The sequence below is a fragment of the Podospora bellae-mahoneyi genome, chromosome 2 (genome assembly GCF_035222275.1).
Source record: "Podospora bellae-mahoneyi strain CBS 112042 chromosome 2, whole genome shotgun sequence".
NCBI lineage: Eukaryota > Fungi > Ascomycota > Sordariomycetes > Sordariales > Podosporaceae > Podospora > Podospora bellae-mahoneyi.
The window spans coordinates 2,521,428-2,534,627 of NC_085881.1; the positions used below are offsets into that span (position 1 = coordinate 2,521,428).

At 51.6% G+C, this 13,200-nt stretch overlaps 6 protein-coding genes across 6 annotated transcripts; 5 read left to right on the forward strand and 1 right to left on the reverse strand.

The window, feature by feature from the left end:
* Positions 1–694, forward strand: QC761_0038010 (uncharacterized protein; the record flags this gene model as incomplete). The annotated part of the gene is made up of 2 exons (XM_062872335.1): positions 1–106; positions 228–694. The coding sequence occupies 2 exons, from the start codon at positions 1–3 to the stop codon at positions 692–694; spliced, it is 573 nt and encodes a 190-aa protein (XP_062734948.1).
* A 2,254-nt stretch (positions 695–2,948) lies between these two features.
* QC761_0038020 (uncharacterized protein) lies at positions 2,949–4,008 on the forward strand (the record flags this gene model as incomplete). Its single annotated transcript, XM_062872336.1, has 2 exons — positions 2,949–3,028; positions 3,087–4,008. The coding sequence occupies 2 exons, from the start codon at positions 2,949–2,951 to the stop codon at positions 4,006–4,008; spliced, it is 1,002 nt and encodes a 333-aa protein (XP_062734949.1).
* Positions 4,009–4,535: 527 nt separating this feature from the next.
* Positions 4,536–5,624, forward strand: QC761_206275 (uncharacterized protein; the record flags this gene model as incomplete). The annotated part of the gene is made up of 1 exon (XM_062876358.1): positions 4,536–5,624. The coding sequence occupies one exon, from the start codon at positions 4,536–4,538 to the stop codon at positions 5,622–5,624; it is 1,089 nt and encodes a 362-aa protein (XP_062734950.1).
* A 1,068-nt stretch (positions 5,625–6,692) lies between these two features.
* Positions 6,693–7,088, forward strand: QC761_206276 (uncharacterized protein; the record flags this gene model as incomplete). Its single annotated transcript, XM_062876359.1, has 1 exon — positions 6,693–7,088. One exon carries the CDS (start codon positions 6,693–6,695, stop codon positions 7,086–7,088), a length of 396 nt encoding a protein of 131 aa, XP_062734951.1.
* An 803-nt stretch (positions 7,089–7,891) lies between these two features.
* QC761_206278 (uncharacterized protein) lies at positions 7,892–8,320 on the forward strand (the record flags this gene model as incomplete). The annotated part of the gene is made up of 1 exon (XM_062876360.1): positions 7,892–8,320. The coding sequence occupies one exon, from the start codon at positions 7,892–7,894 to the stop codon at positions 8,318–8,320; it is 429 nt and encodes a 142-aa protein (XP_062734952.1).
* A 2,683-nt stretch (positions 8,321–11,003) lies between these two features.
* On the reverse strand, positions 11,004–12,355 carry QC761_206280 (uncharacterized protein; the record flags this gene model as incomplete). Its single annotated transcript, XM_062876361.1, has 3 exons — positions 11,004–11,515; positions 11,765–11,997; positions 12,132–12,355. The coding sequence occupies 3 exons, from the start codon at positions 12,353–12,355 to the stop codon at positions 11,004–11,006; spliced, it is 969 nt and encodes a 322-aa protein (XP_062734953.1).
* Positions 12,356–13,200: the final 845 nt, after the last annotated feature.

Below are 13,200 nucleotides of genomic sequence, written 5' to 3' on the forward strand. Positions count from 1 at the left end.
ATGCTCTTCAAGGCCTGGCGCACTGGGAGTCTCCAGTCTCGAGACGTACCGGAGCCGGCTTTGCTCAGCGCTGCCGACAAGCTTGTGATTCGAACCAAGCTGAGGAGTGAGTCGCACATCTACTGTTATTACCACGTGTAACATGTATTGTGCTGACATTTCCCACCTGAGACCCAGTGGGTCCCTTGTTCATAGCCTCCTACGATACTTCGGACCCCAGCTGGCAGTTCAGGGCGTTGTAGCGGTTGCTCGGGCAGTCCTGATTTTCATGCCCACTTTTTTGTTAAGGCCAATCCTTCAATTTGTCGAGGGGCCAACAGAGTCCTCCATCGAGGAAGCTCAGGGTTATGTGGTGCTCGTATTTGTCACCAGTGTTTTGGCATCCGCTGCTGAGGCTCGAACCATCTGGCTTGGCCAGAAGATTGGGCTCCGGCTGAAGACAATCCTGATCGGCGAGGTCTATCACAAAGCCCTGAGGCGGCCGATGGCCGTTGGATCCTCGAGCGGTGGGCCTGAAGGGCAAACGGCTGATATTGGCACCATCATGAACCTCTTCACCGGCGATATCAACCAACTTGCTGATTTGGGGCAAACATACATCAGGTCTGGGCCTCAGTCCCCGTTCAAATATTCATGGCTGTCACGCTGCTCTACTGGACTCTGGGACTCAGCGCGTTTGCAGGAACTGTGGTGATGGGCCTGATGGTGCCTGTCAACTCACGCATCGCCCGAAGTTTGGGTGCCATCCATATGCAAGTCATGGCTGCATCAGATGCCAGAATTCAGAGCACTACCGAGATGATGCGAAGTATTTGAGTGATCAAGCTCATTGCTTGGGACTCCTTTTTTCAGCGAAAGATAGGTGACCAACGGGCCGCCGAACTCAAGGTACTTGATACCGTTATATGCTCTGGACGATCTCTGCAACAATCTGGTACGGTCTGCCGTTGCTGATTACCTTTTCTTCTTTCTTTTGTTACACAATAATCGGGGGAAATTCATTGACACCTTCACTTACCCTCACGTCACTATCTCTCTTCAACCTCTTGAAGTCGCCACTTGACGACTTGATCAGCATTATTGGACGTGTCCAGAATTTCCTTGTAGCCGCCAGGCGGGTGGAGGGTTTCTTGGATGAGGAGGAAACAGAGAAACATCACGTTCTTGGTTCTCACACTGGTGACCAAGTGGAAATTGGCTTCGAGCACGCGACATTCTCCTGGCCAGGACAGAACAAGGCGGCAGATCTCTCATCAAAGGACGGCAAGGCAACAGAAAATCCCAAATTCTTCTCTCTGAAAATCTTGACTTCAAATTCAAGGTCGGAAAGCTCAATATCGTCATTGGAGCTACCGGAAGCGGCAAGTCTTCACTCCTACACGCGCTATTGGGAGAGATGCCGCTTGTATCGGGAAATGTGAGGGATGCCTACCGCAGCTTCTCGCGAAACTCTACCTAAGGACGACAAGACAGATTTGGTCGAGGGTGTAGCGTTTTGTGTTCAGGAGGCTTGGCTAACCAACAACACGGTGCGCAACAACATCCTCTTCGATCAACCGCTTATTGAAGAGCGCTACAGGGCTGTCCCACAGGGCTGCGCTCTTAAGCCTGACCTGAAAATACTGCCTCAAGGTGATCTAACCTCCGTTGGAGAGGGAGGCGTTTCTCTCTCTGGTGGACAGAAATAGCGCGTCTCCCTCGCACGCGCTGTTTATTCCAATGCGCGCCATCTGCTTCTTGATGACTGCTTGAGTGCTGTTGATGCTCACACCGCTTCCTGGGTCTTCGAAAGGTGCATTACAGGACGCTTGATGCAAGGAAGTTCGTGTATTCTGGTTACACACAATGTAGCGCTTACAGCGCCTGGCGCGGATTACATTCTCCGCATCGACAATGGTACCGCGGTTGGCGCAGGTTCGCAACAGGACTTGGCAGCTCAAGGTCAACTTCCGGAACTTGCAAAATGGGCCGGGCAACCATGCCACGCCTGAGGAGGTACCGGGCGATCAGGAAGCGGATCAGAAGCCCGTGGACGAAAAGAAGGGCAGGGAAGGGGAAGAGTCTGACTCGCATGCCACTGAACCTGCTGGGCCGAACACGAGACAGACCATCATCAAATATCTCGCTTCCATGGGCGGACGGAAATACTGGATCTCCCTGGTCGTCTTCTTCGTGGCGCAACAAGTTGGTTCCATCACCGTGAACTGGTGGGTCCAACGACTCTCCAACGCGACGGTAGAAGTGCAACGCCGAGAAGATAATACAATCGAAGAGTCTCACTCATGGAGATTGAAGCACTACTTTGCGATCTACGGTCTTCTCCTTGCTGTCTATTTTGCAGTCGGCTTCATGAGACTGTACATGTTGTCCATCGGCTCGCTGACGGCCTCGGTACGCATCCACGATAGTCTTCTCAAGTCTGTTCTGAGTGCGGCTCTCAAGTTTTTCGATGATAAATTATTTGGTCAGCTGATCGAAGTGTTCTCTGGGGACATGCGGACTGTTGATCAAGACTTGGCCATGCTCGCCATTGCCACCCTACATTTCGTAGGGTCACTTATTGCTACCACCATTCTCATCGTCTTCATTACTCCGCAGTTCTCCCTCCCAGCGATTCTCATCTCTCTTGTCTACTACTTTATTGCCAAGGTCTACATCTCCTCATCGAGCGACCTCAAAGCTCTTGAATCGACGCGCCAGTCTCGGGTTCTCCAGCATTTTCATGAGACGCTCTCGGGAACCGTCACCATCCGTACCTACGGCGCAGAGAGGGAATTTCTGACTCAAAGTTCAGCTCTTCTTCGGAAGCTAAACCAGCCTTCATTCTTTCTGTGGGCCACAGAAAGGTGGTTGGTTCTCCGACTCAGTCTTACAAGTGCCTTTGTTTCCCTATTTGCGGGCTCCTTTTCCATCAGGATTAACGGGATGCCGGCACTATTGGGCTCAGCATGTCATATGCCATTGTTTTCTCGGAACAGGTACTGTGGTTGATTCGATATTACACGGTGACTATCCAGAACATGACTGCGTAAGTCGTCTACACTCTTCAAAGCAGTGAATCAACAAGCTAACTCCATGCCTTCTAGTCTCCAGCGCGTTTGTGGCTGCTTGGATGTAAGTACCGGGGCACAAGAGGCAAAATCCATCAGGGAACCAAGCAAAGAATGGCCTTCGTCAGGCTTCGTAGAATACCGCACAGTCTCTGCTCGCTACGCAGCCCATCTAGACCCCGTACTTAGGAATCTTTCTTTCCAAGTCTGGCCTCTGGAGAGGGTGGGCATCGTTGGCCGTACTAGTGCTGGAAAATCTCGTCTGGCACTCACTCTGCTGCGCGGCCTCGAGATCGAGAGCGGGCAGATTCTGATCGACGGTTTGGACACCAAAACGATCGATTTGCACACGCTGCGCAGCCGGCTATCCTACGTACCGCAAGACCCGACGCTCTTTGCTGGGACGTTGCGTCTGAATCTCGACCCATACAACGAACACACAGACGAGGAGGTTCTCGATGCCTTGAAACGAGTTGGCTTGTTCGATTCAAGTGAAGGAAGAGGGAAGTTTACGGATTTATCCTTCACTCTTGCAGAAAGGGGCTCAAACATATCCCAGGGACAGAGGCAACTCGTGTGCATTGCAAGTTCTGTGCTGAAAGGCTACAAGGTAGTCGTCCTGGACGAAGCGACAGCGTCGATTGACCATGAGTCGGATATCAAGATTCAGGCGTGTATCCGGAGCATGGAGGCCACTGTCATTACGATTGCACATCGTCTACGTACTGTCATCGACTATGATCGCATCCTGAGTCTGGACACCGGGTGCATGAAGGAGTGCGACCATTCGTGGGAGTTGCTTCAGCAGAAGAACGGCGTCTTCAGGGGATGTGTGATGCGGCGATGGACCGGGAAGAGTCGTTTGCACTTTCTAAGGCGGCATGGGATAGTAGGCATACCGCCTGATGTTACGGACCTCGCATTTATTTGTTTTGAATGTGATGAAGCAAGCTCATGAAGAGTAAGATATAGTGCAGCTGATATAGTAAGGTAAGTGGCTAAATCTTCCACTATCAAGCTAGAATTTCTTCGGATAAAGAGGCCTAAAAATGAGGATGCTTTCAGACCCTAAACTTGTTTTGTATTCCAAACAAATTATGGCCCTCATCGGAGACTTGTACGGCCACCATAAGGTCAACGTGGGCCTGCATTGAAAAGTGTTGATACTATTGCACCCATTCGGAGGGTCAGCACTTGGCCGCTGGTATGTGAGGAGAGGGAATTTCACCCCATTTTTGCCATCCGATCGAGGCAAAACTCAGCAGACCTTTTCTCAAAGCCGCAAGACCAAACCACGATGTTCGGTACTTTTTTGTTGTCTCTTTAAAACTCCCGATGTCCCGCGGTCCTCCCAGGCTGTTTTATTTCGCCGTTCAATTTATCATGAATGATTTTTTTTTCTTTGGAAAAAGGACGACGTAACGAACACGACACTACACACAGTCTAATAAACCATCAATCCAAACCAATCTAATATCAACATCAATGCCAGATGCATTCGTTGATACAGGGTGGCACCATTGCAACACCCTCGAGGCAGCTGACGTGTGGGACAAGCCAACTCACCCATACCAGTTCGTGGTGATCACAGACTCCGCGGGCACAAAAACCATTGTTATATGCCCAGTCTCTTCCACGGCTCGTTTAGCTCCAACATTGAGCAGCCACAGGATCTCAACTGAGGGGACACCTCATATCGCTGCTCGAAACCGGTCAATAAAAAACAAAGCACGATCACATTCCCGTAGAATCACACCACGCAGCCCTCAACAATCGTATGGATACAGCCCCGATTATGACGACAACGATACCCCTTCCTCATCCTCGAGACCAACTTACACTGGCTACGAAAGCTCTTCGCGATCAAGCAGTAACACCAGAACCCACGCTCCCCAGGGACAACAATCAATCCCGGATACTTCTTATCCCCCATTCTCATCAGCCGCATCTTCCTCCTCTCGATCATCAATATCACCCCCCTCACAAAGACAACAGCCTCCTACAGCGGCGTTGGATCCCCCTGTGCACAAATCTTCAGTCACAAACTCGGAAGAGTCTACTCACCCACTTGATAATAGCAGCACAACCTCGGAAAATCATGGCACAGATGATCAACCACCTGCACCCCTAATCAAACCTTCTACACCACCTCCTCCCCCTTCTTCCCAACCATCAACCACCAGCCCTCAACCAACCCCCACCCCAACTCCTGCTGGTCCAGATCTTCAGCTCCCTTCCATCCCCGGAATAACAGACAACAACAACAACAATAACCCTGGTCCCGAAGCTCAAAAACCTTTCGACGTCGCTAATCTACTCAAGATAGGCGGCAGCTCAGTCTTAGGGGGCGGGTTGACGCTCGTAGCGATTTTTTTTCTGGTCAAGTACTTTATAAGGAGAAAGCATGGTAAACAGGGTGGTGAGGGAGGGGATGCTGAAGGGAAGAATGGTGATTTGGAGGCTGGACTTGGGGTGATGGGCGTTGGGCTTGGTGGGATAGGGATTGGACAACAACAGCCGCATCAGCAACAGATTGTCGACGATGGGAGCGGTAGTCAGCCGGCTGGTATATGACGGTCAAGGGGGCCGGGAGCTGCTGCTCAGCCTGGCTCCCGGTTGGCGATGACGACGACCACGAAGATGGGGGCATTGGGTTATGCAATTCCGCAGCTGGTGCCTTTTCTCCTGGCTGGGGATTTCGTGAGGCATTTTCGGCGGTGATGGATGGGGTTGATCTGGATTTTGAGGGCTGGAGTTTGTATAATCTCCATCAGCGAGGCGTTGAGGAATAGTACCAATTTGTTTATCAGATTTCCATCGGGCCTCGCAATCAGTCATCATGCACATGCGCCGCGTGGGTCGGGGTTGCCAAAAAATTCCACATAATTCCAGACCCGTCGGTTCAGCCTCCCTCCCTCGTGAAAGTTACACCAAGGCATGTGTTATGGAACAGTTGATTTCCTTGGGCGTGGGTTTTTGGGCTTCATAGCCTCAACTGCGCCTTCAACGACCCAGCCCGAACGGGTGCGACCGGGCGGGTCCAACACGTCACCAAAGTTGAGCCCCGGCTCCGGCGCTGTTTAGGGGCAGGTAGTAGGTAGGACCATGAAACCTAAAATGCTTGATCATCTGTGTGTTCCGCTGCGGCTTTTTTTCTTTCTTTTTTCCTTTTTTCACCCTGTCAATTCTTTCTCGCTGCTGGTGACTTTTTTTTTGTCTTGTGTTCGGGTTGACGGATTGAATTGTGCGGCCGAGAGAGCTTTGAATGAAGAGGGATTCCGAGACTTGATTGAGAAGGCGCAGCAACAACCAACTTCGATCGCCGATGGCACATAAGAATCTGTGTGTTCCGTTTTTGGGTTTGTGATACGAAAAAAAAAAGTGAGTGGAAAAGGGGGATGTTGGAAATGGTTGTTCATTTCATTGACAGAGAGTGGAACGGCCTGGCTAGAGATATCACCTCGAAACAAGCATCAACCTTGAAATACATATCAAAGGCTTTAAATTAACTCGATAACTCTGCGCAAAACATCCCAAGGTCAGTAGAAGTTTTCACCACCAGGAATGTCACCAACATAAAGCCAGCTAACGCCCTTAGCAGATCCTCACGAGGAATTTTGGCCGGTCAACTAATACCTCACAATGGCTCCCATCAATTCGTCTCCCGTCGATGCCACAAGACCACCCCCAATAAGCGAATGGACCGGTTTTATGGTTACTCTATTCGCGATACCCTGCATCCTCATGACCATCGCAGCAGTCTGGGCAGTATGGAGGCAGAAGCAAACCCGCACAATGTCTTTGGTTGTTAGTATGGACTATGAAGTTACTGAGGTGGCCAACGTTCGGACGGCTCTCTTGGCTCTACCCTCTACACCACAACTCAAGGCCAAAAACACGCTTGAAATCCCGGGAATGTACACTCCATCAATCAGTCCGGCGCTGTCGGGGAGGACAGAAATCGCATCGCCTGTGGAGGAAGAGCAGCGGCACAAGTTCAAGGATATTCCCGAGTTTTCAATCAGCAGGGCGACATGAAAGGGGCTAATGAGCATTGTTTGGCATTCAGAGGCGTTGTGGGCACTAAACGGCATACCTACCTATAAGGCATGGCAGAGAGTTACCAAGCAGAAGGCACACCTATTCACTGGACATGCGTTGACGGGGAAAGCGCGACTGTCACGCCTGCCCCCCCGGAGGCGCTGGTGATGTGATCACGCAATTGCTGCCTGGTAATGAAACACTTCTCCATCATTCATGTAAGGCCATGAAATCACAAGAAATGAGAACTGCAATCAAAATTCATTGATCAAGTTCTCATCGGACTCCAGCAAAATTCACTCACCTCCGAAACCTCGATGCTGCCCTCAACACCGACGGACCAGTTTCAGGCCCGCTCGCCGGCTCCGAATCGGAACCAAACCGAAGGAGGACGCTACTTCCTGCCTCCACCGCGTTGCAAACCGCCCGGCTTTGGTCCAGCCGGTGAGCTGGTGCCGACTCAAACTGCTCGCCTAGCCCAGGAGGCAATACAGTCCGTCGAGACGCGAACTGCAGAGTCACGTCAGAAACTAGCGGGACAGCGGAGACCGTTCGATCTGAAATGTTTTGGTCATTCAATTTGGTGGTCAGATCGCAATCGGAAGCCGTGCGTGTGACAGTAGCTGACCACCCATTCAACACTACGACCTGTCTTGAGCATGGCAATCCTGCGACTTTCCTGATCTGCTTCATCAACAAGCACTCACTCTTACGCCCAAGTCCCCCATTGTTTCCGATCGCTCTTACAAGACCTTCAGGCCACCCGAGTCAGACGTCCAAACCCGGAGCCCCACTTCAAAATGGGCGGCGCTGACGATGACATTCCCATCCCGGACATCCCGGCTCACGTCTATGTGATCATCGGCTGCGTGGCCGTCTCGCTAGCCTTGTCGCAGATACTCGGGCTGTGGCTGACGGGGTTTAAGGAGCCGACTCCGACGGGGCCGGTGTATGTTAGGACGACTAGGACGCTGCATGATAAGCCGAGTGAGTCGACGCTTGTGGGTGTGGGGGATGCTCTGACAGGGGCGCTGTCTATGGACGCTACGGGAAGAGAGTCTGGGGAGGTTGGGGAGTCGGTGGAGGGGAAGAAGGTTGGGGAGGTGGAGAAAATCAAAGAGGAAGGGGATATCAAGGAAGATAACAAAGAGACAGAGGATATCAAGGAGGATAACGAGAGTGGGGAGATCAGGGAGCCGGATGGGATCAAGGAGAAGCATGAGGTGTAGATGGGGTGATTTTGGTGGATGGACGCGCTGCTTTTGATACCTGGGAACGAAAGGGAATTATTGACTGGTTGGTGCGTTGAATTTTGAAGCTGGGATTTCTTTCGAGAGTGTATGGATATGTATGATAAAGCCGACCAACCTTTGAGAATGTACCACTATCACTTTTACTAAGGCTCACATACTCACTATCGTGATGTGTTGTACTCTTTGTTTCTACCTAACTGTGCCATTTCTGCAGGCTGACTCTTGTCTTATCTACACTTCTAAACGACCTCTGTTTGCTCGCCTAGCTCAATAAGTATTTATCCTGCCTTTCTTCCATCCTGATATTCAAGTACCTTGATGGCTCTTTTTCCAGTTCCTGACCGGGATGTTTCAAAAGCAGTCTCAAATTCCCGTGTTGTATCAAATGGCAGGTCTGCTGTTAAATGTACTTTGGTGAAGCCAGATAGCTACTGATGGTATTTGCCACACACATTGCTAATATTTGCCCTACGTGCCTGGTATCATGTTTCCTAGGTTGTTTTCCATACCCACGATCATTACATATCACCCACTTACAGCTAACTATCACCCGCTACATCTCGATACCTATCTCTTCTTTTCAGCCACTGTCTACCTACAAAAGCGAACATTCAAAATGCCCACAAACGCCGAAACAGCCCTCGGCATCATCGTCGCCTTTCTCGTCGACGTCATCCTCGTCGTCCTTATCTGGCTCACCACTGAACACTGCAACAAAAGGTGCAAAAGCAAGGCACACCAGCAAATTCCGCTTCACCACACCGGTACTACAGCCTCCTTCCCTTTCCTCATTCAAGAGACGTAAACAAACAAACAGCTACAGCCTAGACCGCCTTCACCCCGAGGACATAGAGCTACACCCCCAATACCGCACTGAAACCTTGACCAAACCACCTCCAGCACGCCCTCATCGGCCTTCAACTCCATGGCCTCCTCCTCTCCGTACTGCTAGACCGCGCTCTTACAACCGCGACTCTCCTACCCTACCAAGACCCGTCTCTTCCTCATCAATCGAAGAAAAGGGAAAAGAACCTGAGAGATTCTATGAAGCATCGTCTTCAAAGCCACCGACAGCGACGGCATCAGCGGCGGCGGTGAAATAGGGGAGAGTGGAGATGAATGGCTTGGCATCCAGGGGTAAAAAAGGGGGTCTTCACCACCGTCGGTAGAGCCATTTTGAGGGACCAATCTGGGGATTATTATGTTGCAGAACTCATACACAAAAACAATTCTACTACAAGATGTAACCGAAATATGAACAGATCCCTTCTGACTACCTACCAAAGACAAATACATTGCTGCATAGAAACCTGGGTAAAACAGTGATAACAAACAAAACACAAGTCCACCCGGTAAACCCAATCCTCTGAACCATAACCATTCTGTTTGTTCCACGGTGACCTTGCTGGCCACCAACAAAGCCGACATCGCTCCTCCGGACCATCGGCTCCCTATCGGCCCAACACAAAACCACGGGAAATGTCGTGGCATACATGATACAACACCCCCTATCTCTTCAGCGTGGCAACTGGCAACCACCACCACCACCACCGTGGCAATCCGTGCATCAGTCACACGCGAGTTCCCGTACCAACCCCCCTCGATTGGTAGTGAATAATCCCGCTCTCTCTTCTGACTCCTCACCCATTCGTCATCATCCTTCGTCTGGCAACCACGGAAAAATGACATGACCCATGATAGATTCTGTGTGTCAAGTGGCGAGCACTGTGCCTGCCATTTTCTTCTCGATCGTACGCCATGCTATGCACACAGAATCTTACAACACGGCTTGTGAAACCTGACAATAACAAACACCACTCCAGAGACAGCATATTGACTCAAGTCACGACAGTAGACCAAAAAGAGTGGGATAACGCTCATGCCTCAGCATCGAGCTCCGATTTCATTTGTTCGTTCCCTCTCGGGGCTGGCTACCTATCACCCATCCTGATGAGAGCGCGTTATCCCGTCGCTTAATATCGTGATATGTTGATATGATGATGATTAAGTTCCCAAAGCCAACCACACACACCCACAAGTCGGAGGCTTCCTCTATCCCAGTCCACCACCACCACACCCCTGATGCTATCAGAAAGACACCTTGGTACCCCTTTGGCCCGATTTATACTTGTCGCTTGTAGCAGCCCGCCAGCCCATATCCACAGAGGAAAACCCCCTCAACTGACAAAAGTGATGCAACTCCACAACGCCGTCGCATAACATGTCTAAAACCACCAATGAAACCCCAGTAGACAACGAGGGAAAAGAAATAACAATAACGCCGGGACCGCGGTGGGTCATGGACCAAAGTATCCCCTTTTGGCCAAAAATGATTATACAGAGACTAACAAAAAACCAGCAGATGCGCGGGGGGTATCATATGGGGCGGAGGGGTGAAAAAACCGTTGTCGCTCTCGGTGGCCGCACTTTCCCACAGAGGAACAAATTTACTGGAACCCGGAAAACTGCGTAATGCATCAAGATGTAGAGGTCGCCACACGCTGCTCAGACGTTGTCGCGGTTCCCCAGAAGGAGATCGATATGCCGTGACAAAGGAGACGATAAAAGATAATTCGGGGGTCGGTTCGGGCTGTGCCGCAAGAAACGGGTCGAGCCGTCGATAGAAAGAGCCGTGAGAAAGAGATAGTGCTGACAGTGCTTAGCTATTCTGGGTCTCGCTGCGCCAGATGCCCGCGCCGAGAGGCTTGCTGACTCCAAATCCTACACCGACTGCAATGCCGACAATGAGGAAGATGAGTAGGATCTTGACGAGAATTCGGTTCCGTTTGCTGAGGCCGGCGAGGCAGTTGCAGGCGCGCCGATTCTTTTTGGCGGCCTTGGCTTTTCGCTTCCAGTGATCTTGCCCGGGCCAAACTTGGCAATCGGTTCCTCCCTTTGTGCACTCGGCTGATCTCTTGTGGCTGTTCTCGTTGGTGATCATGGCCTCGATATCGGTGTCGAAGGGGTTTAATCGGTGAGTGGTAGCTGGTGTAGATAAGTCCGAGAGTCGCGACGCTGACGTGTCCTTCTCGGTCAGTGTTGGGAATGGTTCGGGTGTGAGTGTCTCTTGAGAAGTCTTGGTAGACAGCCGGGACATTGACGTCGTCTCGACGGTCAAGCCTGGCTTGTTGTTGTTGTTATCTGTTAGAGAAGCCATGATGTGTGCTGGTTCTGTGAGCGTTGTTTAATGGCTGGGAGCTGTAATTATATCGCGGCAGTGGCCGTTCTGGATCTGTATGACAGAGTCGATTGATGTTCGTGTTCGAAGTTCCGGGAGTCGGACGGACAAAAGGCAAAGCCAGGAGAAGTCGTTTGCCTGGAAGGTGTCAGTCTCGGGGGACACAGACAGTTACAGCTCACAGGCCGCTGGGAAAGCATGACGAGGGCTGTGACAGGTCTCAGGTTTTCAGGTGCTCTTACGATTAGAATGGTCGACTGACGATGCTTGTGAATACCGAGGTGAATAGAGCTTGGTGTTGAAGCAAAAAGGACCCGTGACCCCTTCCCAGCAGGAGATTGAGCGGGCTCGGTTGGAGAAATGTCTGGCAGATGGTGTCGAACGGTGTGTTGTGGCATCCGTCGCCTTCCTCTCAAAAACGTCCTCGGGGGCCGTTCCACTCGCCTTGTCAGCGGTGTTTTGAGGGCAATTGGGGCTGTTGATGACGGAGGGAGAGGCTGTGAGGTTCGTTCGAGAGGAATGAGAAGATGGGCGACTGGGCAGAGAAATGGGAAATGAGAGCAGCACCTCCCCCGGACCAAGCTGCAAAGACAACAGGTACCCAGGTACCTCCTGGCGAATGCACCAATGGGAAAGGGGCGGTCAGCGGCAGCACTTGGCAGCACTTGAACCTGGGGGTCTGGCCTGACCGGGGCTGCCATTCGCTGGCACCTGCTAAGCTGTGGATAGCTCGAGCTCCACTTCCATTCTCGGTCATACAGCCCCACTGTGATTGGCCGGCCGGCTGGCGCTAGCTTCTGGGGTTGCAAACCTGCAAACTCCATCTCCCGCATGCTGCATGTGGAGCGGAACAGCCTGAACCTGAACAGGCACAGGGACTTCCTGAACACAATACAGGGAACAGCGCTGAAGAGCTAATCCACATGAACGAGGCCTCTGACGTGCTGCATAAGGTGCTCCAGAAGGGATGACCACAATATTTCTGGACCAGGTTGCGACGCGTTTTATGAAGGCAGGCCGCCGTGTCGGGTCGCCGCCATGGTCAGAGGTGTGTTGTTTAAGACGACGATGACGGGACTCCAGGGACAGACACGGCAGATATGTCGGTCAACTGTTGGCCGTGGCCGCTCCGGCAATCAGACGAAGACACCAAGACCACCAGTTTTTTGGTCAGATGGTGGAACGACGGGGGCCATTGCCAAAGACCTGGGCTGGCAATGGCCAGTCCTAGGACCTGGGCAGGGACTAAAAGTCTTGACCGGTTCTTTTGCTAGGTGTCGCCTTCGATTCTGTGGTTGGATTATAGGATTAGGATCGTATACTGTGTGATGCCACCTACTACGATGGGAAAGTGTAGATAAGAAACGGCAAGCAATATCTTGTCATCAGCCTCAACGACCCAAAAGGCTGGTGCTGCCCAGACGCCGCGCGAACTTCCACCGAGCAAAGAACCGACCATCCCACCTCACCACACCATCACAAGTGCGTTGGGTGCGCTGGGTGCGCTGGGTGCGCAAATGCAGTTCGCCCGCACGGTAGTACACTGCAAAAGTAGCAGCGACGCCCGGCATTTTGACGCATTTCTTCCGCTCTTTTCATTTTATCCTTCCGTGCGTGCAGCCACTATGTACTTGGCTTTTGGAGGCTTGACAGAGCAGAGAATGGTTCGGACGCGGTC